The 27,404-nt window shown below is 49.8% G+C and overlaps 2 protein-coding genes across 4 annotated transcripts in view; both read right to left on the bottom strand.

Annotated features, from left to right (window-relative positions):
* Positions 1-2,566: 2,566 nt before the first annotated feature.
* On the bottom strand, positions 2,567-7,160 carry CPLANE2 (ciliogenesis and planar polarity effector complex subunit 2). Of its 2 annotated transcripts, none has more exons than XM_014836203.3 (6): positions 6,956-7,160; positions 6,487-6,636; positions 4,746-4,898; positions 4,017-4,141; positions 3,545-3,681; positions 2,567-3,305 (listed from the first exon to the last, which is right to left on the bottom strand). In XM_014836203.3, the coding sequence occupies exons 2-6, from the start codon at positions 6,596-6,598 to the stop codon at positions 3,056-3,058; spliced, it is 777 nt and encodes a 258-aa protein (XP_014691689.1). In that variant the 5' UTR covers positions 6,599-6,636; positions 6,956-7,160; the 3' UTR covers positions 2,567-3,055. The 2 variants fall into 2 exon arrangements, with proteins under 2 accessions (XP_014691689.1, XP_014691688.1); XM_014836202.3 differs by having other exon boundaries at positions 6,487-6,600.
* Positions 7,161-16,346: 9,186 nt separating this feature from the next.
* FBXO42 (F-box protein 42) overlaps positions 16,347-27,404 on the bottom strand; it is an 88,202-nt gene continuing 77,144 nt past the window's right edge. For both annotated transcript variants that reach the window (XM_070510965.1, XM_014836199.3), the window contains 4 exons: positions 23,038-23,134; positions 22,497-22,553; positions 21,693-21,809; positions 16,347-21,198 (listed from right to left, as the gene is read on the bottom strand). In XM_070510965.1, coding sequence (XP_070367066.1) covers positions 20,092-21,198; positions 21,693-21,809; positions 22,497-22,553; positions 23,038-23,134 — 1,378 coding nt within the window. In that variant the 3' untranslated portion in view covers positions 16,347-20,091. The remainder of the gene's footprint in view (positions 21,199-21,692; positions 21,810-22,496; positions 22,554-23,037; positions 23,135-27,404) is intronic.

The following is a 27,404-nucleotide window of genomic DNA, read 5'->3' as shown; positions in this document are numbered from 1 at the left end:
TCCCCAAAGCCCCTAATACCATTACAGGGGGGATTAGGATTTCAATATAGAAATTTGAGGGGACACGGACATTCAGTTCACAGTACTCCCCCTCTGTAGAGAAAGGCTGGGGACTCCCTGAGAGCCCATTTTGGGGAGGGAAGAGGAGGGGGATGGGAAGTCCTGACTCTGGGACAAACAGCAGCAGGGCTGGGCCACAGCACACCCTCACCCCCACCTCAGAAGACAGTCCCTCCCCACCGGCTTCCCTCCAGAGCCCCAAAGTCTGGAGGGTCCAGGGCCCTGGGGACCAAGCACAGCTACCCTTTTCCCAAAGTTCCCCTCTAAGTCAGCTTGGGCACACAGTCATCACCTTTCCCCTCCAGGGAGCCTGGGGGTGGGGGGGGACTCGGAGGGGGAGGGGCAAGTGGAGGGATATTTGTCTTTGAGCCGATGGGAGGCTTAACCTAATGGTGAAATTTCTGCCACCAAAGTGGGGAGAAGGCACTTCCTGATGGCCTTTTTTTTTTTTCTCACTCTCCAAAGCCCCAGTAATGGTTGTATATGCTAGATGTAAGTCATCCTAGTTCTTCCGTGTGAGCCACCACCACAGCATGGCAACTGACAGATGGGTGGTGTGGTTCCGTGACCAGGAAGTGAACCCTGGCAGCAGAAGTGGTGAGCACTGAACTCTAACGATTAGGCCATCAGGGTCGCCAAGGCTCTGAGACAGGAGCTTTACCTGGAGCCCAGACCCTCTTCCTGGACAACATGCACAGGACTTGCTACATAATGTGTGGTATCCAGAATTTCGAGATAGCAAGAGCAGAGCATTAAACCAGGTGTGGGGCCCCTCTGAGTGCTGGGCCCTGTGGACTGCTCAGGTGGCAGGCCCACGAAGCTGGCCTGAATCCAGGCATGTACACACACTCTCTTCTCACTCACTCTCCACATGACCCTGCCCACAGACGACCCTGCAGGCACAGCCACCAGCTCCTAGAATTATGGCTCTGCAGATCCCTCCTCCCTCAGGCTCCCAGTCCTGCCCTCTGTGGAGGCCCCTGGGGGTAGCCTACTAAATACTGAAGTGGCTCCAGGTCCCACCCCATTGCCCTCTCCACTTTGCTGTTACCCAGGGAGACCGTGAAGGGAACTGTTCACCTCTGGTTTGGGGCGAAGGTGGCTGAGGTTGATCCTCCGACGGGAGCAGTGGTAACCAGGAGAAACTGGCCTGGCCTGCCCTGCCGTGGGGAGGTTCTGGGATATTTCTCCAGAGCAACCTTCGGGCTCTTAGCTGAGATGGTGCCCAAGAAGGATGCGGAAGCTTCCTTTCTGGGGGTGTCTTAAACCCAGAGATAACTGGCTGGGATATAGGGTAGCTGGTGCCACAACACAGTACCTGTAGCTGGAGGGTCACATTCAGGCCCAGAGGCCACCTTCACCGCATTCCACCCCACACCTTGCTCTGCCTGGTGGGGAAAGGTCTACTGGGGCTAAGAACAGAGAGAAAGGGCTCAAAGCAGAACTGAAGGCTGCAGTGGGGAGGTCTATGGCCCAGGAGCAGGAGCCAGCCTGGGGACTGCGGGGGCTGTGAGCCTTGGGGTCCTGCCCAGGACATTCCTTCTCTGGCGTACGGGATAAGCTCAGGTCTCAGCCCTGAACGTGAATTAAGGATAAGAAGGGGTTGAAATCAGTCCTTTAGGCCCTGGAAGGGCTGACAAATCTCTGGGCAGTGCCCAGCGTGGACAGACTTGCAAGCAGTGCCATGTAGGCCGGCAGCGTGCTCAGGAGCGTGAGCAGGGTGAGTGTGTGCGAGCCTCCTGTGGTCCGGGAGGGAGGAGTGGGCGGCGTTTTGGGACAAGTGCTGGTGCGTGTGAGCACATGATCATGCGTGTGAGTGTGGAGAGGCAGAGGGGCTGCCTTCTCAAGAGGAGGCTCCAAGGGTCAGCTGGCTGGCCCGGGCCCTTCCAGCTGGGTTAGACTCAGGCCAGGCCTCAGCCCGGGGCTCCATCTATGGGGCCAGATGGGGTGTCATCAGGGAGTAAGAGTATATAAGGCTCCCTTTGTCGGCACCCCACCACGCATCAGTGTCTCTAGCTGATGAGCGGGGGTGAGACACAAGCATGGCCAAGTTCACTGGCCTCCCTGACCAAGACCTGGTCCAGTCCCTGGCCCTGCCCAAGGATGCTTTCTGATTCCCCTAGGCCAGCAGGGCCCCTGTCCTAAGCCTAGCCTGATAGCTTCACGATCAAGAAAGGCACTACAGAGTGAGGGGCTTGCCTCCTGGACACACAGGTGGACTGCATTTCCCAGCCTCCCCCTACAGCCCCGTGTGACCATGTGACTAGGTCCTTGCCGATGGAATGTGAGCAGAATGAGGCACAGCAGCCTAGGCCAGATCCCTAGGAACCTCCTAGGTGACCTTCCACATGCACTCCTGTCTGCAGACTGGATGCTGATGCCCCAGGGCAAATTGGGAAGCCACGTGTTGAAGATCTCAGAGCCTGGGGCTCTGAATGAGTGTGTGCAGCAGAGCCCCACACCCACCTCCAGCTCCACCAGAGTGAGACATAAGCAAGAAAAAAACTCTAGCAGTATGCCACTGAGGTTTATCTGGAGCAGCAGATGGCGTTACCTCAGCTAATGCAGGCTCTTGATTGAAGTCACTGAGGTGCAGGGCCCAGAGGCACCCTTCCCCACACTTGCCCCCCCTGGGTGCTACAGAAGCGGGAAGGGCAGCAGGAGGTTGGGGAGGACGTTTAAGCCCTGGGGCCCTTCCCATACAGTTCCTCAGTTTCAAGAGCCTAGAGCCCCGGGGCAGAGAGAGAAGGCCAGCAGGCACCTAGATGCCCTCAGACCTTTGTGCCCCCACATCACTGCCATGAACTCTGCCAGGAAAGTGCTGCTGGGGCAAGACCCTTTCAGGCCACCATCCACCCTGACCAGGCCCCTCTGGCCCTCTGATGAGATCTATATGCATGCCCCAGCCTTAGGCCTTGGGTCCTGCCCTCTGCTCGGGGTCACCTGAGGGTCGGGAGTGGGGATCACAGGTGCCGGCTCATGATGCCACCACCCTTCAGCTGGGGGTGTTCTCTGGGGGATTGGGGAGCAGGCCAGCTGCCACCTGGTCCTGGTGCCACAGCTGCTCCGCCAGACCGTTGAGCACATGGGCAATGTCAGCCAGCCCAGCCCGCCCATCTAGCGTGCGTCCATCTGCCAGCCGCCGCCCTGGCACACTCTTCACTCGCAGGAGGGGCAGATCCCAGGCCTGCCGGAAGGCTGTGAGGTCACGCTCAGGCACATCTGTGTGCATGTACTGGTCAAACCTGGATGAGGGTTAAGGAGCCTGGCCAGCAGCCTCTGCTTACCGCCCCATCAAACCCAGCTTTCTCCTTCCTCCCTGGAGCCCCACACTCAGGGTCTGGGGAAGGCCCTGCTGTAGCCTTTAGGATAAAGCCCCTGGGGCTGGACCCCACGGTGGGCCAGAGGAAGGGTCCCTGACCCCCTTGCTCTGCGCCTTGCCAAGCAGGCATTCTGACAGCCCTAGGGGCCACCAAAAGGATATTTGGAGCCGATGACCATCCTGACGACACTGGGGGCCTCACCTGCTACTCGGGCCAGCTGTCCAGGGAGATCTTCGAAGGAGGCACGGTCGGTGAAAGAGAAGAGGAAGAGGAAAGCGTCTGTTTTCTCTTTGCAAGCCTGGGGATGGAAAGGCTGATGTGAAGCTCGTAACCTCAGGACCAGAACTGTGCTCTCAGCTGCAGGGCCCTGAGAAGTCTCAGCACAATCCCTCCTTTCACATATTGGGGAAACTGAGGCCCAGAGCCGGGACTGCTGGTCCCAGGGCAGAGCTCAGGTGGAGACCCAGTCCCTAACGCCAACTCAGAGCTCTCCCAACCAGGGCAGCGCCCTCAGTCCATTCATGCCCGATTCTGACCTGCAGATCAGGCAGCCCGGGCTCAGACCTGTTCTCAGAAGTCCACCTCAGGCAACCAGCCCCTCCCGGACCCACCCAGGCCCACCTGCCTGCTCACCGGCAGCATGTGATCAAACTTCTTGAGCGCAGACTCCCCGCAGTCCCAGAACTCAAAGCGGAACATGACAACACGGTCGCTGGCCTGCAGTTTGGCTGGCCAAAATACCACGGTGGTCTGGATGCCTGGGGAGGCCGGGGTCAGCCACTCAGCATGGGAGACGTGGAGGTGGAGAGGGGCAGGGTGCCAGGAAGGAATAGAAAGAAGAGATCTGTCCCTGCCCTGGGGGGGTCCCCAGTCTGACGGGGAGGGCATAGTCGCTGACCTGGGAGAATTCTCAGTCCGATGGGGGAAACCGGCCTGCCCTGGAGGAGCCCAGTCTACCAGGGAGATCCAGCCCTAGCCCTACCCATGAGAAAGCAGTTTCACTCGTATGGACAGGGGACCCAAAGGCCCCGGGATACTGGAGGATGCTGCAACATCATGGTCATTCAGCATCCAGTGGAAGGAAACAAGAAAGGGAGATTAGTGTTTTCTGAGCACTTACATTGTGCCAGCTCAATGCTAAGCATGTTACCACCACTATCACTAATACCGATCCCACAACACCCCCATGGGGTTGGTACTATTATCCCTGTTGGACAGAGGAGCCACTGTAGGCTCAGAGAGGTGAAGTGACTTTCCAAGGCTGCAGAGTAAATGTCAGGTCTGGTTATAAATCCAAGCTTATGAGGTCGAGGGCCAGAGTCTTTTCTCCATCCCAGGGAAGGCCTCCAAGGATGGACTCACCAGTGGTCTCATGGTGTACCACGGGCACCTCCAGGCCAGCCAACTTGGCCACCAGCGCTGTCTTGCCCACGCCACTCTTCCCAGACACGAAGATCTTGTAGCTGGCTGTGTCAATGGCCACGGGTGGGGGCAGCACTGGTCGCTCAAGCAGGCCTGGGGCAAGAAGAGAGCCAGGTGGGGTCAGGGGGTCAACCTGTACTTGCTCCATAAGACCCTGGGCTGGACAACCTCATCTTTAAGGGCTTTTTCAGTGCCAACCACCTGTGGTTCTCTATACTCATTACAGAGGCCCGGGACACAAGCAGCATCCCCAGACGAGTAGCTCTGCTGAGGACACCTGTGCTCTGTGAGCTGGGCCAAGACCCGCTCCAAATAACACCAAATTATTATTATTTTATTTTTATTTATTTATTTTGAGGAAGATTAGCCCTGAGCTAACATCTGCCACCAATCCTCCTCTTTTTTTGCTGAGGAAGACTGGCCCTGAGCTAACATCTGTGTCCATCTTCCTCTACTTTATATGTGGGATGCCTGCCACAGCATGGCTTGACAAGTGGTGTGTATGTCCGCACCCGGGATCCGAACTGGTGAACCCTGGGCTGCCAAAGTGGAACGTGCAAACTTAACTGTTGCATCACTGGGCTGGCCTCAAAAACAAATTATTTTTAGGTTTGATGCATGAGATGGTTTTTAGGTTATTTTATTTTTTTAAGTTATCATTATTATTTTTTTTTGTAGGGGAAGATTCACCCTAAGCTAACATCCATTGCCAACCGTCCTCCTTTTTCTTCATTTCTCCCCCACAAAGCCCCAGGACATAGTTGTGTATAGTTGTAAATTCTTCTAGTTCTTATATGTGTGCCGCTACCACATGGCTACTGACAGACGAATGGTGTGGTTCCGTGCCTGGGGAACTGAACCTGGGCGGCCAAAGCAGAGTGCGTCAAACTTTAACTGCTAGGCCATCAAGGCTGGCTTGAGATGGTTTTTATTGATACTATTATCACATGTTCTAGATTTCCCACATGTGAAAACAAGGTTTTTCATAATTCTTTCCTCTGTGGAGAAATTCTAGCAAAAGTATTCTCAGTTACTATAAATAAACTCCTTAGAATCAATGTGTTGATGTCTTTATGAATGTTTTAAATTTAAAACTTGCAAAAAACCTGTCTACATTATGATACGTCTGTAGGTGTAAGATCTGAAAGTTCTAAGGTGTGGGCTGCTCTCCCAGTCTCTGGTCTTACGCCTTCTAGAGCCTGTCTCTCCTGTCCAGAGGGGGACTCTCACACTGATGCCAGACCCTTCGCTGGCCTGTCATCCTGGCCCTGTCTGGGTTAGTCGGCTTCATCCTGGGGAAAATGAGTGTCTTATCCTGCAGATAGCAGGATATGGAAGAGGCTTGTCTCTACCTACTAGGGGATCTTGGGCAAGTCTCTAAGTTGTGCTGTTGAGGTTAGATGGGAGTTCATTGTGTAAAGTGCCCAGCAGAGGGCCTGGCGTGGGGTGAGGGCTCAACAGCCTCTCTGGTGACAGTGGTTCCTGGCAGGGTTTCGGCTGTTTCCATGTTCCTGGCTCTGATGATGGAATTAGTTCTAAGGAGATTTGGTAGTGGGGGGGTAGTGGGGATAGGACTTCCAGGGGTCCCCAAGGCTGAGGAGTGCTGTGGAACAGGCCGTCACTGCCCTGCTTCTTTGCTGCCCCCAGGGGGTGACAGGCTTTGGGGGAGGGGGTGACTTACCAAACACCCGCCGGCGGTTCTTGCGCAGGATGCAGGTCAGGTACTCCTTGCCCTCGGCGCTCTCGTGCCAGTCTGGGACAACCACTGAGCCCGGGGCAGGTGGTCTGGCCATGGCTGGGCACCCCGACGGGGTAGGAAGATGGCAGAATGCTGAGAGTAGGGAACGGGAGAGGGTACCTCTCCTAAACTGAACCTGTGACCCCCTAACCTGCGCTCTGCCTCGCGTGGAGCCCCAGCTCTCTCCTTGCGGGGCGGAGCAGTTACGGAGCCCCACCCTTATTATCCCGATTAGCATTTTTGGAGTCCAAGCTCCCTCTCGCTGTTCTGGGGGGTTACACTCTCCTTTCTCCCTCTTACTACCCAGAAAGTGCAATTCCATAGTCCTTTCTCTCCCGTATTGCTCCCTGGGGGACAGCCATCCCATTATTGCCCCGGAGGGCATTTACACAGCCCCTCTCTCCCTTGTCACCTCCAGGGCGGTCACACAGCCCTGCTTCTCTTCTACTTCCTCGATCCCGACTCCCAGAGCCATCCAGCCCGGATCGTGGGCCGTCCCCGCGAGCGAACCGGCGGGGGCAGAGGCTGTCCCTTTAAAGGCCCGCCCCGCGATCCCACCGCCCAGCGCGCCGGGCCGCTTCCGCCCGGCCTGCGTCCTGCTTCGGCGCGCGCCGCCAGCCCTGGCGCCGGTGCTTGAGACGCTTGGGGAGGCTGTTGTCATGGAGACGCGGGGGGCGGGGTTGGTCTCTCCTGCATCTGCAGCTACCACTGCGCAGGGGCACCCTGAATAGGACCTGCGCCTCTGGGCCATGGGTCTTCTCCTCCATTGCTCATTCCGAGCCCCAGCTTTTCCTCCAAAACTTGATCTCATCCCCCTTCTCCAGGAGCCTTGCCTGCCGCTCGGTGTCTCAGAGACGAGTTTCCTCTTCTATCAAGTAAAGGTCAAATACTCTTACCTCCCAGGGTTCTTTACGACAGTGCCGGCCCATAGCAGTGCTCAAGTTTACTCATTATTGTTGCTATTATTGCTCTAATAATCCTGTTCGGCAGGACCTCAAGATGAGTTAGATACCTCTGGCTTCACAGATGGGGAACAAGCAGCTGAGAGGGCTCGAGGGATTTGCTCAAGCTCTCAAAAGTGAGTCAGAGGCAGGCTCACTGGACTGTACCTTCCAGTCGTTGATTGATTGACTGATTGATTGATTGATCCCATTCATTCAACAATAAGCACCTACTACATCCCTGGCAGTTCGACCTGCTGGGAATACAATGGCGGGTGAGACGTTGTCCCTGCCCTCCTGGAGCTGACGTTTCAGCACTGAGGCCATGAGCCCCTCTCCACTGTGCCAACAATGGGCACCCGGCCTGTTGCCCAGTAGGCGGGTGCTCAGTAAACGCCCGTCAGTTGGACAGGATGCAAGTGGGTCATTGCTGAGAGGTTGTCTATTACACTTAATTTTTATCAGTATCTTCACAGGAATAACCTTTGTTAAGTGCCAGGCAGTGGGAGCTTCATAGAGGTTACCTCATTTAGTTCTGTAAATAAATCTGTGTAGGAAATATCATTATCCCTCTTTTCTCTTACAGTGAGAAAACTCAGACAACGTAATATTCTGAGGTCACACCACACAGGTGGTCAGTGGGAAAACTAGACTCAGAACCCAGGGTTCCTGGACTCTGAAGTATGTATTTGTTCTGCCAGATTGGGTTTTGTGTTCTTAAAACTTTGCCCCAAGCCACTAGGAGGGCTGTTCCCACTAAAGCTGAAAGCAGGCAGAGGGCCACGAACTCACAAATCATTGAGGCCCATTATGTCCAACGGGGTAGAGGGGACGAGGACGTATAAGCCAGGGCACTTGCCCTCAACTTGCTTCCACTACAGCTAGGCACAAATGCAACAAATGAATAACCATCTGACAGGATTCTGCAGCTTGAAACCATTGCCCATACTCCCAGGTTCCCCTTCTTGCAGTTCTTACCACATCTGCCCAGGGTCAGGCATATTTTTACAGCTGTGTGGAGCTCTCTCCATGGACCAGGAGTGCCTCAGTGGCAGGGCTGAGATCTGACTTATCTCTGGGTTTCCAGACTTCACAGCCAGCCCCACCCCAGTTTGGCTCATGGAGGGCTCAGTGAGAGTGAGAGGGAATGAAGCAACTTGGCAGAATGAGCTTGCCGGCTAACCGAGAGGCCAGATAAGATGTGAAGTCCTCTTGGGCACCGAGAGGGAGGCTGGCAGTCAGAAGAGCTAGTGGCCAGAGGGTTAGGGGAATCAGTCTTCACTGCACTCAGGAGCTCACGGAGAGGACACTTCAGTGAGCACCAGGAGCCTGGCCAAAATATGGATTCTTTGCCCCCCGGGATTCTGCTTCAGGGCGTTGGATGGACCTGTGAGCCCGGGCATTTACCAAGACCACTGGGCAGTCGGGCTCTGTACTAGTCTGCTTAGGCTGCCATAACAGAATACCGCGGGCTGGGCTTAAACAACAGAAATTTATTTTCTCACAGTTCTGGCCGCTGGAAGTCCAAAACCCAGGTGCCAGCGTGGTTGGTTTCTGGGGAGGCCTTGCTTCCTAGCTTGCAGGCAGCTGCCTTCTCAGTGTCCTCACATGGCCTTTCTTCTATACATGCACACCCTTGGTGTCTTTTCCTCTCTTTACAAGGACACCAGTAATACTGGATGAGGGTCCCACCATTATGCCTCATTTAACCTTAATTACCTCATTAAAGGCCCAAACTCCAAATGTCACATTGGGGGTTAGGACTTTAACATACGGGCTTGGGGGTGTGGGAGGGACACACACAATTCAGTCCATAACCGGGTCCACAGACCTCACTTAGATAAACACTACAGCTGAGGACAGGAAGCCAGGCAGTGTGGGGGCCTGGGAGTGAGGTGGTCAGAATTGCATTGCAGAAGGATGCTTGTGAACCACCTTGGTCTGGTGAGCTCCCCTCTCCTATGCCCCTCTGACCATTAAACTGCGTCTCGCTAAGCAAGCTGCTCCTCCTCTTAGGGACTCAAGTAAAGCAGACGGACCATCCACCTACGGGCCTTTCTAGTGTAGAACTCTCAGATTAATCCACTCACTTCTTCACAGTTTGGTCTTCCCCCAAATTGACTGAGCACCTCCTGGACATGGTGCCACAAGGCTTCAAGAAGAGGATTTATCAAGGCAGGGACACAGTCACCAGCCTGGAGGAGGTGGCCTAGGTGGGCAGACTCACACACAGGCTGGAGGATCCGGAAGGCAGGGGTGGGGGTGGGTGGGACACCCAGGGAGGGTACATGAAGGGCCAGGGTCAGATTTGTGTTTCCATCTTTTGCCTGGACTCTGCACCTGCTTCCCTCGGCGTTTCCCTGCTTGCTCTCTGGGACACCACACAGGTACCAGAGTGATCTTTTTGCACCATAAATCCAGTATATCACACCCATCATAGTCTTCCAATAGTTTTCATTGTACTCAGAATAAAATCTAAACTCCATGCCTTCCTTCAAGGCCTTCTGTGACCCGCCCCCAACCACCTCTTGCTTTCCTTTCAACTACCACCCTCTTGCCCGCGTCTACTGTACTCCAGCGGCCCTGCCTTCTGCTCCCCCTTGGGGCCTCTGTGCTGCAGCACCCCCAGCGCCTCACACCGACAGCTGCTTCCCCTTGCTCAGGCCTCGGCATGAATGTCACCCGCACAGAGGCCTTCCCCTCCACCACTCAAGGATCTGTCCCCGAGCCCCAAGCTCACTCTTTCACACCATCCTGTTTTTGATCCTGAAATCCTAAAATTTATTGTCTGACTCCTTCACCGAGGACACACGCTCCTTGAGGATCGGGGCCTTGCCTCTTCCTTCTCTTTTGTTCCTGGAGTAGTTTCCTAGAGCAGTGACTAAGTGCCACGGACTGAGTGGCTTCAACAGACATGTACTTCCTCAGTTCCGGAATCGGAGATTAAGGTGTTGGTAGCGGTGATTCCTTCCGAAGACTGTGAGGGGAGGAGCTGTTCCAGGCCTCTCTCTGTGGCTTGCAGGTGGCCATCTTCTGTCTTCACATGGTCTTCCCTCTGTACCAGTCCACGAACAGATTTTCTCTTCTTTATGACACCAGTCATATTGACCCTAATGACCTCATTTTACTTTAATCACCCCAGTAAAGACCTCATTCGGAGGTACTCGGGGGGCTAGGACTTCAACATATGAACTTTTTGGTGGGGGAGGACACAATGCAGTCCATAATGATCCCTACTACCTAGAATATGTCTGACATTTAGTAAAAACAATAAAATGTGTTGACTGACTGACTGGCTATGGCTACAGCTTAGAGAATGGCCTGAAGAAGGTGAGCCTGAAAGACAGACCCGTTAGAAGGCAGGGTGAACATTCCAGGCATGAGTGGACAGGATGTGCATTTGCCAAGTATTTACAAGCACTCTCTGTGCCAGGCCAGACACTGGGAACACAACAGTGAAAGAGATACACACCTTGCCCTTGTGTATTCCACACACTGGTGGGGACTAAAATCAAATAACTACACAACTGCATGTATAAGCAGGGCAGTAGGGTACAGAGAAGGGGCAAATTAAACATGTCCAGATTCTATCTCAATATAAGATTTGGGGCTGGAACTTCCAAATCATACCCAGGGAGCTCTTTTGAGGCTGGGATATGCCAGGCCAGGACCTGGCAGCAAGGTTGGTGTCCTTGATCTGAATAGCCTCATCTGTCACTCACCTGCTTAAAACTCCCTAATGGCTTCCCACTGCACCTAGAATAATGTCCACCACCCGCCCCCCCATAGACTACAAGGCCCATCTGCACACTCTGCTCCCACTCACATACTCTAGCCAAAATGGCCTTTCCTCTCCTCCTTGAACTTGTCAGAATTCATGCTGGCCTCAGGGCCTTTGTTCTTGCTGTTCTCTGTGTATAGGATGCTCTTCCCCCATCTTCCCATGGCTGCCGCTTCTTACGTTCAGGTCTCAACTGAAATGTCGCCTCCTCAGAAAGGCCGATGAGCCCCACTCCATCACACTTTTGTCACATCCCATTTTTATTTTTATGATACTCATCTGGAATGATCTTGCTTACTTGTTTACATATTTGTCTGTCCCTTCTCCCCCAACCCCCACTGCAATGTAAACTCCACAGGACAGGGACAGTGCCTGGCACACAGTAGGTACTATATATCTGCTTAATGCAGGGAAGAGAGCTGGCCAGACACTTCCGCCTCCACCCCTAGATCCAGTTGGCCACCAGAAGCTGATTTTTCTTCCCATATGCTCTATCCTCGTTGTTGTCACTGCCTTGGTCCAGGCCCCCGTTCCTGGCCCTGACTGTCCCCCCCCATCTCCCACTCATTCTGCAGTTCTGCCCTGTCCACTCCAGTCACAATGACCTTTGCAAGGTTCCGCATGCCCAGTCACACTCGGATCTCTGTGCCTTTGCATGGGCTGTTCCCTCTGTAGGAGTACCCACCCTTTTCCCTTCTTCCTCCAGCACTTGCCATAATTCCTCTTATCCTTGGTTCTTGGGGCTCCCAAGCACTTTATCTGACTTCTCTCCTTCTAATTGGAGTACAAGTTTTTACCTTCACTGACTGAGAGGTTTAAGAAAGAGAGCTTTGTTTCCTCCGACTCAGTTTAACCTGTCTCCGCCATGCAGACATTTTAATCTGGTAATTTCCTGGTAAGCTTCAATTCAGTGGTTTCTCATTCTCTATAGCTTGAACACTGTCTCTTCACAGCTGTTTCTTTTCATCTTCCCCTCCTCTTGCCCTGGGGCTCATGTTCAGTGGGGTGTGGGGAGGGGGTGGCGGGGCTTACCCAAATGCCAGGGAAGTGTGGTGGGGTGGGGGGTTCCCACTCCTTGGGCATCAGCCCTCCTGGGCCTCTGTGGGCCTCCTGCTCCAGAGAGAATCTCCTCCGTGCCTCTGCCACGGCCGCACTCGTGCTGGCCTGTCAGAGATGTTCTCCTCCCACCATGGATTCTGGTCATGAGCTTCTTTCCCTGCTACGTCTGAGGATATGACCTCTGGTCATCAAACCCACACAGGTCACTCTGCATTGTCCTCAGCCCCAAGCACGGGCCCCTGGACATGCAAGACCTTCCACAGCCCTTTTGCACCCTTCCTGGAGCACAGCAAGTCTGTCTGTCCAGTCTGAGTCCTGCAGGCCTGTCAACATCCTGCACCACCGACTGCCAGAAGCCAGGCCTGGACCCAACCCATCTGGGAACCCCCAGAAAGGCTCTATCCTCATCTGCCCCCTGCCTCAGTTTAGCAGGGTGAAGCTGCAGCGAGAAGACCAACTTCTTAGCCCTCTGACTTCCTGAACAGCTGTCCCACCCCTGGCTGGCGGTGTTGGTTGCAGACAGTTCTAGACTCTACCTCTTTCCTATCTTTTGGCTTCAGAAGCTCAGGATTTGTCATCTTTGTTCAGCCCAATGTGACACCACCCTGGTGTGTGAGGTTGTGAGCTCCTCCAGGGGCACGTTTCTTTTGAGTCATGTGTGTGTCCACGTGCCTCAGAGGTCAGTGCATGCTCAGGGAATGCATGCTGAGAATGAACGATCCCCAGGGCAGTCCTGGGCTCTCCTGGCCTTGCCAATGGGTGGATGGCAGCCCTGGCTCCCCAGCCCTGGGACAGGAGCTTCCTTCTTCCTCCCAGGCTTCTGCCTGGAAAGGCTGGGCTCTTACGCCTCCTTCTCTTCCCTGCAGTGGGTAGGCAGACAGGTTCCCGGGGGGAGACGGGGGGCATGGCATACTCTGCCAGGCCTCTTAGGCGTTCACTTAAAACATTAGCTCAGCTTTGTGCATGCTGACAGGGCCTGGGCCCAGTGCCCAAGCCCAGGGCCCAGCCCCACAGGGAAAATACTGGCTTTCCCACAGCTGGGGGCTGGGGCAGAGGGCAGGCTCACCAGCCTGATGGTGCTCAGAAGCATGGCAGAGGCCAGAAAAGGGGTCCTTCCCAGGCTTTACCAACAGAGGCAGGAGAGAAACGGGTAATTTTTCTCCTCCACCTCATTCAGTTTCCTTCTCAAGACTGCCTCTGATAGAGCGCCCAGGACTCAAAACCTTTCACAGGGTGCCCCCACGTGGTCTTTTGGGGAATCACACCCACTCCATAGGCTGGCTGCTGGTTCCAGCTAAATTGCTAACTTGTGAGGCATCATTGCTTTTTAGTGATAAAACTGAGGCTCAGAGAGGTGGATGACTTGCCCCAGCTCAAAGTGACAGGGCCATCTTTTGGACCAAGGTCTTTCCTTTGGTCTAAAGTCCGTGCCTATGTCCCTGTCCTGCAGCCTCTTTAGGAAGTCCTTTCTGAGTCCACAGAACCACTTCTCGAGAGTTGAAAGGGCATATAGGGGTCCCTTGATCCCATTCTTATCTGATGCATAAATCAACTCTGTCATCCCCTCCCATGCAAATGATTAGTCTCTGCCTGAACACTTCCAACAATGGTAAAATCATTACCTCACCAAGAATCCACAAGAATGCTGAACCGCTTTTGTCAGTGGTATACTCTAAGGAGAAGAGCAGAAGGCAGACCTTAGCTGGGGATGCTCCCCTCTGCCTGCAGGTGGTGAGAGGCACAGAGAAGCAAGGGCACACTGCAGTCACATGTGGCAGCACTAAAAGCAGGCCAGCCTGCAAGATTTCAGGGTGATGCCTCTTGTCCTGCCTGACCCAACGATGCTCAGAGCCTGGTCTTCCCCGGGTTCCCTGGATTAGGGTGATATGAGGCAGGCGGCTGAGGAGCTTGCTCGGGGTAGTGGTATGTGCAAGGCCTTGGTCTTCTTGTCTGAGTTGATGATTCCTGCACTGCCTCCTCACAGAGCCAGCTGGATAAGATTGCAAAGACCCAGGAAGGAGAAAGGACAGTGTGGAGCTGCCCGTTCCCTGGCCAGGTGCTGTAATTTTGACCCAATGTGGCCCTTCAGTACCCGGGGGAGTGGCCAGGGAGCATGGTGCTAGGCCTACACGGGAAGGCAGTGGCTGCCGACTCCTGCAAGGCCTTGGGTGAGTCATGCGTCTTCTTTGAGCTGTGTTCTCCTCAACATTATCAGCCAAGTTCCCCCTTCTTTGCTCCCACACATCCTCTGACCCGGGGCCGACCACATTGCTGTCTTCATGTTCTGATCTCTTTCAGAGCAAGAGGAACATGCTCATCAGAGGCTGTCCATAGTCTCTGGCATGAGAGACTGAATTAGAATGCAGTCAGGGAGCCTTATGGGACTGACCTGCCATGAATGAAGGCTGGGCATGTGGGGACTTCCCCAGGACCACCAATTACCATTGGCACTCTGTTCACCCAACATCATCTCCTCTATAGCATCCCACAGACTGACTATCCAGGCAGTGCTTGAATTCCTCCAATGATGCCAAACTGGTTCCACCCACTACACAGAGCTCTGACCAGAACAAAGTTCTTCCCAATGACCCTGGAATCTCTTCCCTAGAGCTTCTACCCACTGGACCTTGTTCAGACCAACAGATCCACAAGAAGCAAGTGCAACCCTTCCATAAGGGCAACTGTGGAAGCAATCAAAACAACCATTCTACTCCTACCACCACCATCTCAGTAGCTGCCAACACCTAGTGCTAGGCCCTTTGCACCCAAGGCCCTTCCTCACGCCACCCTCTGGTTTGTTATGTGCCTCAAAGTAGAGTAAACAGCACAGAAAGCATCAGATCACATGTTGTTACAAATGGAAAAGTTTCATCCTGCAGCCTTGGAAAACAAACGTGCAGATAGGATAAAAGCTGCAGGCTTACAGCACCTGAGCCAGCGACAAGGCTGATAGTTAGTATGTACTGAATGAAAAGAATTAACAGTGCTTGACACAAACACTCAGGGGTATAAAAAACTGGCACATACTCAGCAAGTGGCTCCAGGGCTGTAGTCCCTACCCTCATGGTGCCTGGCTCTTCCCAGGCCCCAACACGGGTGGGCAGAGTCATGTCATCAGCCCCTAACTGACATTTCCGCAGTGGAAGCCAACTGAGTGTGCCTCTGAATCCAGGCAGAAGAATACATTATGTGCCAGAGGCTGAATTCAACTGGCAAACCAAAGAATAAAGTCCAAAAGGGAGACTAGACAACTGAGCCAATTCTGACTCGACTTATGGCAGCAGATGCTACTTATTACTCTCAGGAGGCAATAGCCTCAGAGGTTCTCATGGCGACGTCTAAAAGACGACCTAGACAACTGAGAACAAGCACAATCCTTAGATTGGCATGCTTAAAACAATTTACACACTGAGTCCAGCCCTTTCCTACAAGACCCCATATCTTCTTCAAGCGCTAAGTATGAATAACAGCCACCATCAATTGAGCACTATGTGCCAGGCACTGTGCTAGTGCTTTTCATACACAACTTCAATTAATCCTCATGATCCTGTAAGACAGGAGCAACTCTATAGGTGAGGAAACTTGCACCCAAAGTTAAGTGTAAGCAGAAGGCGGCAGGATTAGATCACAGGCCACTAGGACTTCAGGCTTGTGTTCTCAACCACCATTTGCTATGCTGTTTCAAGAGCCTGAGGCCCTGTATCTTCATCTTTGCTTAGGAGACCAGTGATGGCATGGATGTCTCCTGGCCCCTGGGCCTCTCCTCTAAGCTCTTCACCTCTCCTGTGTCTCTACTGCAAGGTGGTACTGAGGCTCTGAAACACTGAGTCCTTCAAGCATGATGGAGAGAGCTGCTTCACTATTAAACGGCACTGTCCTCAGGGAAGGGCAACTCTCCACCTCCACCCGAAAGCACAACCCTCCTAGAGGAGAAGGAATAGCTTTCCAACTACTTTGCTTCCAACCTCAACTGAATACCATCACAGCTTTCTTTCTTTTCTACTAATAAAACAGTAAGACAATTCTGTCCATTTTGTTTTATTTGTTAAATTGCTAAAAAGTCATCAAGGGAAAACATTAACAAAAAACGAAATTGACAGATTTAAATATCAATGAAATCAAATCCACTTTTCATTCCTACACTGTATGTGCCTAAAATGATCATCTCAGGGTAAGCCACCCGGGACCCCCGAGTCGTATGGAAAACATCACTGACAGCACCAGCTTCGCCAGGGCACAATGGGTGTGCGCTGACATGAACCCTGGTTGGTGGGAGGGGAGCAGAGCGGGGAGAGAGAGTACAGATGGAGCCAATGCTTAAGGGTTGCTTTCATTTGACAATGAACCTGGTGAGAGGGAGCCACTTACTGGTGACCATGCAGAACATGCCTCCTGCAGTTCGTGGGGAGGCTGCACCGGGACGCAGGCCTTGCAGTTCAGCTTCCTTGCCCCGGGTGTTCAGATCCTCCCCCTGACTTGTGTGCTGGTAAGAGACCACAGATAATGCAAAGCAGAGCACATCACCATGCCAGGATCGCCACACAGACAAGGACAAACAGACAAACCAACCAGGAATATCACCTTTAAGGGGAAGAAAAGCAGCAGAGCAGAAGGAAACCCAGAAAGACAGAGTGAAAGGAAAGGGAAGCGCCCCTTTGTTCTCCGTCAGCTGGCGGCATTCTGTCCCCCAAAGACAAGACTTCTTACGTTGGTTTTCTTTCTTCCTCCTCTTCTTTCCTTTATTTTAAAGAGTTCCAACACAGTTCCTAAATAGTTCATGGTTTCAGCTCTTCATATAAAACTCAAACATTAAAATCAAAATCAATCCGCAGAGGGCTGGGAGGAAAGTAAGCCCAGTATTGCCTTACAACTAAACTTAAGCTTGTTTCCCCATCTAATTTGTGCTCCCAAAATGTGTGTGTGGGGGGGATCATGGAGCCCACCACCCAAGTGTAGAAGGGTGAGAATATGAACGAAAATACAGAAGCCTCTCTGCCGCACAGCCTGCAAAATAAGAAAAGCGGAAGCTCTGTCCAAGAGGGTAGGAAGAGACTAAAATTCTCACGAGGTCAACGAGGTGGCCGATGAAGTCAATTCGACATAGGGGCTCTCAAAGGCACACTTGCAGGAATGGAAGGGGTTAAAGCTTCAAGTAGAAACAAAATGTATTTTAAATACTTAAATACTGATAAATATTTGCTTTAGGTGCTCCTGGAGGGTTAAAAAAAAAATTCTGTCTCATTTTTCTCAGCGAATTTTAAGACAAAATTGGCATCATGTCAAAACTGGAGCTGCGGTTAAATCTGATCCAACTGAAGCATCCACGGCGCTGTGGAAATAGTCACTCAGCTGAGACATCTGAAGTTCCCCTGCACGTGGCCTGAGGAGACGATCGCCTTGACTGTGTTGAGTTGCTCTCCCAAGGTGTATATGCCCACAGTGCCCAGGAGCCACCACGACGAACACCACTGGGTGCAGACGAGGCAGATTTTCCTTCAACAGCTGGAAACAGACAGTCCGGTTCTGAGGGGTGTGGGTAACACTGGGGTGCCAGGGAGTTCCAGGGAGCTGGGGTACTTTCTAGGAGAACCAGCATCTCAATGCCTGCCTACCTGGGGAAAGTAGAAGGAATCAACAAGCTAACAGCTGGCTTAGGAAGGCCACAGGACAAAGGGAAAGATTACAAAGTTGAGATTCTGAACTTTCAGGCTTCCAAATACTTTCTATTTAAATAGGAACTGAATTTGGAAGCACTGTTCATGCACAAGTGCAATGTCATAAACAACGTTCAGCAGCAGCAATAATGCCAAAATTGCTTATCTTCTAGGCTAGCTTTCTCTTGTAAATAAGGATCCCATATGATCTAACAGTCTTTGCCAAAGAAGGGCTGCAAAAGCCCCAGAGCAGGGAGTCTGGAAAGCGAAGTGCTGAGCTACAAGCAGCTGGACACCACAGTACGTAGGCATATGGTAGTTTCCTCATCTAAGGGAACACAGAGAAGCTTCTGGAATACATATCCCTCCCTGTGAGCTGGCCTTTCCCTGGGCTTGGCACCAGGGGGGCTCTTCCAAGACCACATTGTAAAAGCTAATGGCTAGGGGAAAGGATTCAACATGATGTAACAGGAGAAAACACACTTATCAGACAGACTGCTAAGTGCTGAGTGAATGCCAGGACCCAGGGTCAGCTGCAGCAGGCTTTGCTTGGGAAATGTTAACAAGACAAAGGGGAGTGTGAGGATGGAAAATGCAATGCTTTGAAATTTAAATCCTAAAGGCAAAATAAAAATCCTCTTTCCACTGATAAGAAATAACCAAACATCCACATTTATGTGGTGCCAATATCTCCTACGTCCAGGCCATGGGTTAGAGACTGGTAATTTGTAACTTCCCGTATCAACCAAAGAAATGCTCTAGTTGGTTGCACCTTATCTCAGAAATGACGTGAAAGTAAAAACCCAAGCCTTGTTTGGGTGGCATGTGAACAAGACAGTCACAATGAAGGAGCTGCTCCCAAGGTCAGCCATGCATCAGAGGCCAAGCAATCACCACTCAACAGCCAGGCAGAGAAATGCATGTCATGACAGGGGCAAAAATCATTTCTAGAAGGAACTGTTATTGGGATTCCCTTCTAAGATCAATTTCCACATTCTACAAATATAGATGGGTGTGCCCAATGGGCTTTGAAAGTAAAAAGCGGCCCATATGGAAAAAAACAGCATCTTTTGATGCTTCAACGACTTCTCATGATACTGGCATCTTGGAATTCCCTACTGGCCCCCCAGAGAAAGGTTCCAGAAATATTTCTAAGAGATTTCTCTGGGTACTTGAGCTTTGTAAAAGAAACAGAAAGTGAGAAAGGTTTTAGGGCCTAAAAAAAAGAAAAAATCCACATACGTTAAAAAAAAAAAAGAAAAGCAGTCTATAAATGAAAAGGCAGCCTCTGAGGATCAAGTTTTAAGGGAAGGAAAAGAAGAACAAATGTGGTTTTTGGCAACTTGCAACCAAATATGATTGTCAGAAAATTCCACAATCAGACACCAAAACATTTTCAGAGACGTGGAGGGAGCACTCAAAAGACCAGTGCACACTAGGTGGGCAGGCACAGCTGCATAAACATTGTTTCACGATGATCCTGGCACACAGGCGCAGAAGACAAATCCCTTGTTGGGTAACTTTCCTCAGTCACCAAGGGCAGAATGGGGCCAAGCACAGGGCACTACTACAAAGAAGTCTTCACAGGTCCTCTGTGGTTTTAGAAGGAGAAGAACGATTTCCTACAGGTTACTTTACCTTGCCCGCACCTGAAGGATGTGAATCTGAAACCTCTACTTGTGCATCTTATGCATGCCCTTTCTTTTTCTAACTCCGAGAAGGCCACACAAAGATTTACAGGGGGCTCTTCAGTTTCTGTAGGAAAGTTCTGATGTTAGTCTGTTCCCTAAATTCTTGGTCTAGTTACCAGCAAAGTACAAAAAGGCAGCACAGCCTCTGCTAAAACACAGCAACAATTTTATCTGAACCAGGACGGAGATCTCTCCCTCTTTGTAAACAGAGTTGGCTATATAATATATATTTATATGTTTATATATAATCTTTTTTCTTAATGGAGATTTGATCCCAGCCTGGAGTGAGTGAGGTTGGGAATTGGGGTTTTGGTTTATGGGAGTAATTTTGTCCTTTGTTTTCCCAATTCTCAGTCCAAATGCTTGCACACTGGAAAATTCCAAATTAAAAGCCACAGAGAGGGAAAGGGATTTAGAACACATTATCTCTTTGCTCGCACAAAGTACAAGGCGTTTGTTTTTGGATAGTACTTCACATTCTGCTTCTTGTCCATGAGCCCTCCAAACACGATGAGCTCACCCCTGCCTTGCACCACTGTATGCAGGCTGGTTTCAGGGGGCCCGACCACAGAGCTGCTATTAAACACTTTCCATTTGACCCGCCCCTTCTCCTTGGTGTCTTTAATGTCCAGCACGTACATCTGCATGGGCTTGCAGTTCATACTCTGGTACAAGGGTTTGCCAACATTTAAGGACTGTGGAGGGTGGTGGCCCAGACGGCGGGCAATAGGAGGTAAGGAATGTCCATCTCCTTGGGCAGGCCCCGAGCGGGGAACGGGCGCTGTTTCTCCGCTGCTTAGGTTCTGGCTCCCGGGGGAGCCTGGAGAAGACCCCAGAGGAGGACTTAGTGCTGCAGAGGCCGAGGGGCCTTTGGATGACATTGCTTTGATCGCTTCCAGGCTCCGACGCAGGGCACTTGGGGAGACAGCTCCTGCAAGGGCACTGGCCACATGTGGTGGGGTATGCACACCATTCGTCTGTTCAGGAGGGTGTCTCATACTGCCCCCAACTGTCCTGTTGTCCACACCATCCATGTTGGAACTGGGTTTCAGGTCCCAAGCTAGATCTATTGCCCCTAATCGCAGGTCTTTCTGGTCTGGCAGTGACCCTCGTCGGGGGCCCAAAGAAAGCCCCCTTTTTAGGTCACATCCTTCCGTGGCAGAGAGGGTGCTGGGAGACATGGCCTGGACCGGGCTGTCCAAGGAAGGGCCGCCTACAGCCGCTGTTCCTGGAGACAAGCTCCCACCGTTGAGGAGGGGAGAGCCATCTCCTCTGGCTGGGGAAAGGCTCCCTTCCCGGGAACTTGACGGGGTCTGCCTTTGAGCTCTGGGCCTCAGTGTTCCCCAGCGGCCATTAACACAAGGAGCTTCATCCATACTTCTCACTGGAGACTGAGAGCGGTACTCTCGGGTTTCGGGAACCAGGGCTGGAGGAGTGGCACTGATAGGTGAAGGGCGAGAGTTCAAACTGGGGCTGAGTGGGGCTCTCCCACTAGGAGCCTGGCTGAAGACCACCACACACTGCCCCACCTGGAAGACACAAGACCTCTGTTTAGCTCTGATCATTCAGCCATCAAAATTTTATCATGAGGATCTGGGATGTGGCACGCATTTTGTAGGTACCGAAATATAGAGATTAAACTGATATAGTCTGCCCTCTGGGCTAGGAGGGGAGACAGACGTGGGAACAATTTGTTGCTATAGTGTGACCTGTGCTATCATTAGAGTCTTGCCTACAGAATAGGGGTAGAGTCGGGGGAAGAATCAGTTTTTGTTTAGGGGATCCTGAAGAAAGTTTCATAGACAAAGAGATGCTTAAAGCTGGCACTGAAGGGATGAGTGGGATCCGCATAAGTTTTCCCATCTAGCGGCTCACATATGTGAGAAATGACCAAATGTCCACCTCTTTTGCGACATCTAGGTGTTTTCAATTTCCATACAAATTTGCTTGGAAATCTGAAAAGTTAATTTGGCTTTACAGTTTAGGACCTCTCCTCCTGCTGGCCTGTCAGTTCTCCACTTACCCGGCAAGCTGGATGGCACCACAGTTCTGGGGCCCCATGATCTTCGTTTTCTACCTTGAGTGGCTGCCAGGCCCAGGGACCTGAGTGAATGTGCAACAACCATGCATCCTTGAACAGCTGTAAGAGAAGGACCGACAAGAGGACTCAGGTGTGGTACATGTTACAAAAACATGCACAGCTGGAATCTCAAAGCTGTGCTGTCTGGTCTAGAGAGTGTGTGGGCTCTTCAGAAAGAACAGCAAAATCTTTGGCTATTCATTCATTCAAACCTTCATTCATTCATTCATATATTACCACTGCCCTGGCACATGAAATTATGCTTATGACCCATAAATCAATTTTAAGTGGTTTTGAATTTTGCCTATGTTTTTTATATGTGTGCGTTTATTAGGGGGATGGAGAGGTGGCGGGGGAGAGGGTAGATAATATCCATAACTTTCTGAATCTGCATTCTTAAATAAATTCCATGTGAACTCTGGCAGTTATCAACCAGCTTTTCTGTCCCACTCCTCCTTGAAAAAATGATAGCAGCAAACGTTATAGTCTAAAGACGAAGTGGGAGTAGGAAGAATATAGATATGAATACTGGAGACAAATGTCTCTGATTAAAAGCACTCCCGGTGCCCCAAAAAGAGCAGAGAAAAGGACCAGGAAATGCAAAGACTACATCCAAAGTGGAAAAGGAATTCTCTAAATGAAAATACTACGGAAATGGTCTGTACATTCTTACAAGATGAGACAGGGGAAGCAAGTTTTGAACATTTAGCAGCATGTGCATGGAAATGCCACATCAGCAGTACTCACAGCATTGGGACCACCACACCCTCCAAGGATTAAGATAGTTGCATCATCTATGACAATCTGGGGAGAGGAAGAAATTTAAAATAAACCTACAAAGACACAGTTATCTGACCTCCTATGCTTTAGTGGTACATGAAAATAGCCTATCCAGCTCCCACATTAGAGTATTCTAGTTACCATAAACTTTCCATTCTCCCAAAACCACATCAGTTCTGACTCCTGTGAACAAATTACTGACGATTCATCTGAATGAATATATTCTTTGTTGATCAAATATTAACATGAGAGTGTCAACCACATAAAATGCAAGGTTCTCTTGAGAAATGAAATAGCAAAGTAAACGCTTTCGAGAGAGGCATAATATAAAGCTACTGGAAATAAATATAACCCATTAGAAGTTGAAAAACAAATACCAGCAAAAAAGAACGATAAATTCTCTTTGGCTTGTGCACGTTGGCATCTTACCTGATTCCCTCCTCCCTCTCCTGTCCTAACTGAAAGATGCTACAGTGTTTGCTGAATAGTTATTTTAATTCCTGAGCACCTGAGATTGGCCACCTCGAGGATGAGGACTAGGGCCGGAGATGTTCGGCTTGGACCATGCCCACTGCTCAAGGTCAAGGACCCAGACATCGTTGCTCCTGTAAGATAAGAACATAAGGATGAAGGAGTTGGGAGCCCCTGGGGACCAGAGCTGATATAAATGAAGGTACATTTATAAAAATGCCCAGCAAAGTGCCATGATCATAGCTAGAACTTAAACTATATTTTTCTTCCCCTCCTTTCCCTGGAACCCATCTCAATACTTTCAAACCTTTGCTCTTTCCATTGACCCATAGGCCTCATTTGAGTCGTATCTGTAGCCACACACTAATATCTAAAGTAAGAGCTAACTGGTGATAGCAGGAAATAGCTACTGGTCAAAATATAGTCTTTCAAAAGCAAAAATCACAAGGAAGACAAAAAAAGTTATTCAAAAGGTAGTTCTATCATTATCCAGGAGATAAAAGATTTATCAATTCTGGCTACAAAAAGTAATTTCACTATGGCTAATGAGAGCTGCAGTTTTATCAAGGACAAAGTGCCACCTCTTACCCTCAAGGGACCAGTATGGCAAGCATAGACTGCTTGATGGCAGTCTCTATTTTATGGTCCCTTCTCTAAGGTCATTCAGAGACCTTAGAAACGCAGGAATAAGATCTCCAATACTTTAAGCCCTAAACCCTTCTCAACAGAAGGGGAGTTACATAGTCTCTCCCACAACTGTCTGAAAATAGGAAGATGGACAGTACCCTGAGAGAGAACAGGGTTGGGTCTGGAAGGGTTTTATTGCTGACAGCTCATCAACTTCCATTTCAGAACACAGGGGAAATGACCACCACTACACTATTACTACTGAATTAGATAGACAGTGATTCAGATGGACTGCTCTGGCTCTGGACTCTTTGGCCTGAGCAGGCCAGAGGTGGAGAGGACAGTGGGTAGGGAGAACAGCCTCAAAGAAGTGTGTCAGATCTGACACAATTTCCTTGCTCCTACCCACTCCCCCAGCCCATCTCATTTGGAGAGTGAACCATTTCCACTTGTCCTGTTAATCTACCTCTCTCCTCTAAAGCTCCAAAGGACACGAGCTGGGCCATAAAGGAGAGCAAGCAAAAACACTCTGAGCTTCTGGGAAGGTAACCTTCTGTAGGCGCAGGTAGAAACAGACAAGGTGGTGGCTCCATCAGAATCTGATCCCACTGATAGACTCCATACCAAACAAAAAGAAATTCTACATAGCCCTGATTTTATGGAGCAAGTTTTTCAACTTATTGGTCTGTGACTAGGGGATCAAAAAATGGAATGCTAGGGTGAGATAGCTGTGTACTGCTTAATGACGAGGATATGTTCTGAGAAATGTGTCGTTATGTGATTTTGCCGTGACGTGAACATCTTAGAGTGTGTTTACACAAACAGAGATGGTATAGCCTACTATACACCGAGGCTATATGGTATATAGCCTATTGCTCCTAGGCTACAAACCTGTAAAACACGTTACGGTACTGAATACTGTAGGCAAGTTTAACACAAGGGTAAGTATTTATATATCTAAACATATCTAAACATTGAAAAGGTACAGTAAAAATAGAGTATAAAAGACAAAAAATGGTACACCTGTTCGGGCACTTACCATGAATGGACCTTGCAGACTGGAAGTTGCTCTGTGTGGATCAGTGAGTGACTGTGAAGGCCCAATGCATTACTGTACCCTGCTGCAGACTTATAAATACCGTACACTTAGGCTACACTACATTTATTAAAAAATTTCTTTCTTCAACGATAAATTCACCTTACTATAACTTTTTACTTTATAAACAAAATTTTTGACTCTTTTGTAATAACACTTAGCTTAAAACATAAACACATTGTAGAGTTGTACAAAAAATATTTTCTTTCTTTCTATCCTTATTCTATAAGCTTTTTTCTATATTTATTTAATTATTCTACTTTTAAAATTTTTTTATTAAAAACTGAGACACAAACACACATTAGCTTAGGCCTACATAGGGTCAGGATCATCAGTATCACTGTCTTCCACCTCCATATCTTGTCTCAATGGAAGGTCTTCAGGGGTGACAACACGCATGGAGCCGCCATCTCCTGATGATAACAACACCTTCTCCTGGAATACCTCCTGAAGGACCTGCCCGAGGCTCTTCTTTTTTTTTTTTTAAAGATTGGCACCTGAGATAGTATCTGTTGCCAATCTTCTTTTTTTTTTCCCCTTCTTTTTCTTCTCCCCAAAGCCCCCCAGTACACAGTTGTATATTCTAGTTGTAGGTCCTTGTAGTTGTGCTATGCGGGACGCCGCCTCAGCATGGCTTAATGAGCGCTGCTAGGTACGCACCCAAGATCCGAACCGGCAAAACCCTGAGCCGCTGAAGGGCAGCGCGCAAACTCAACCCCTCTGCCATAGGGCCAGCTCCCTGACGCTCTTCTTGAGGAGGTGTCACTCTTTTCAGAAATCCATATATGGTGGTTTGGTTTGTTTCTTTTCTTCATCAAAGATTTGCTTATAAGCAGATAACGCACCATGAACATTCCTCTCTATTAATGAAAACCTTTTGGTGTTCAGGTCAATGTTTTCAAACTTTTTAAGAAGCTTGTGAGGGCTGCAAAAGCTTCTGCTAAACCCTTCACTGTGTATTTGCTTGGGGGCTCTTCTTTTTCTTCTCCTGTGGTTTCCTTTCCTCTTGCTGCGTCTTCATCTATGCATTCCTGTTCCCATTCCAACAATGCGTCTTTAGCCAATTCCTCAGGAACGACCTCTAGGAGCTCCTCGGGGCCATGCTCATCCACACCCAGGTTAAAGTTGCTTGCCATCTCAACTACAGCCTTGTTGGTTTTTGCATCTTCCTCATCTTCCCCATCCTTGCCAAATCCTTTGAAGTCATGGACAAACCTCTTGTGTTTCTTCTTCCAGATGCCATTCATGCACTCCTTGGTGACATCACCCTAAGTCCAAGAGAGGTTCTTGATGCAGTCATACATGTTGTAATCCTTCCAGAATTGTATCAGTGTCTTCCCCAGTTGCAGCAATAGGTCCTCCTCAGGCACTAGGCCTCAAAAGCTGCTACAACTTCTTGATCCATTGGTTAGATCACAGAGGTGGCATTTGGAGCGAGAAACACCGCTGCGATGTTAGGATGAAGACTGCCAATAAAAAGGAGGATATCCGGGAGCATTAACAACAATAAGCAAAATCCTGAAAGGTATGTTATTCTCAAAACAGTACTCCATTTTGCTGGCACAGCAATTCAGGAGGGCATCTTGGAAGAGGAATTGGGTCATCCATCATTTCTTATTACTTCTGTAGTACACTCGCATTGTGTGCTTACTGGTATGCTTGAAGGCCCTAGAGTTCTCATTGTGCCTGATCACAAAGGGTTCCAATTTGTAGCCTGGAACATTGCCCCCAAAACAAGACTGTTATTCTGTCCTTAGCCTTGAAACCCGGCATTGAGTTGGCCTGCTTATGGATGAAAGTCCTTTCAGGCATCTGTTTCCAGAATAGGAAGGTTTCATCCACACTGAGTATCTGTTCTGGCAAGTAATTTTCCTCTAGAATCAGCTTATCTAGAGTTTCCAAAAATTCTTCAGCTGCCTTCACAAAAGCATTCACAGATTCACCACTCACTTTCACATTATGCAATGAATAACAATTCTTGAATCATTTAAATCACCCAGAGCTAGCAGTAAATTCAACATCATAGTATGATCCAACCTTTTCTTTGAACATCACAAACAAACTTCTTACTTTGGCCATGACTGTCATGGTGCTGAGAGGAATATACTTCTGTGTCTGGTCTTCAAGTTCTGTCATTACAAATTTTTCCATGTCTGATATAGGCCCTTCTCAAATTTTTGTTAGTCTTGTTGCCTTCAATGAAGCAGATCCTTTAACAGCTTCCGTCGCTTTGTTCTTGTTCTTCAAAATCATAGCTATGGTGGAATGGGACATGCCTGACTGGTGAGCAATAACCATCAGTGACTTTCCACCTTTGTAGTCCACAATCACTTTTAATTTCGCTTCCAGGTCAACCGTTCAGTGTGGCCTCTTACTGACAACATCAACAGTGGATTTTACACGCTTAGGGACCATGATGCACAAAACAACACAACATTAAATCAGACACAAGAGAAAATGATGTAATCAAGAGACAGAGTAAACACGAAATGTAGGAGGCTGCTGCCGGCATAACATAGCATAGAGTTTTACAGTAAACATTTTTTTTATAAGTAGGAAGACCACACTCTAAAATAATGACAAAAAGTATAGTATAGTAAATACATAAACCAGTGACATGGTTTTTATTATTATTATCAAGTATTATGTACTGTACATAATTGTATGTGCTATACTTTTAT

Source organism: Equus asinus, chromosome 5 (genome assembly GCF_041296235.1).
Source record: "Equus asinus isolate D_3611 breed Donkey chromosome 5, EquAss-T2T_v2, whole genome shotgun sequence".
Lineage (NCBI taxonomy): Eukaryota > Metazoa > Chordata > Mammalia > Perissodactyla > Equidae > Equus > Equus asinus.
The sequence above is the reverse complement of the archived record's forward strand: the minus strand, read 5'-3'. Positions and strand labels throughout refer to the sequence as shown.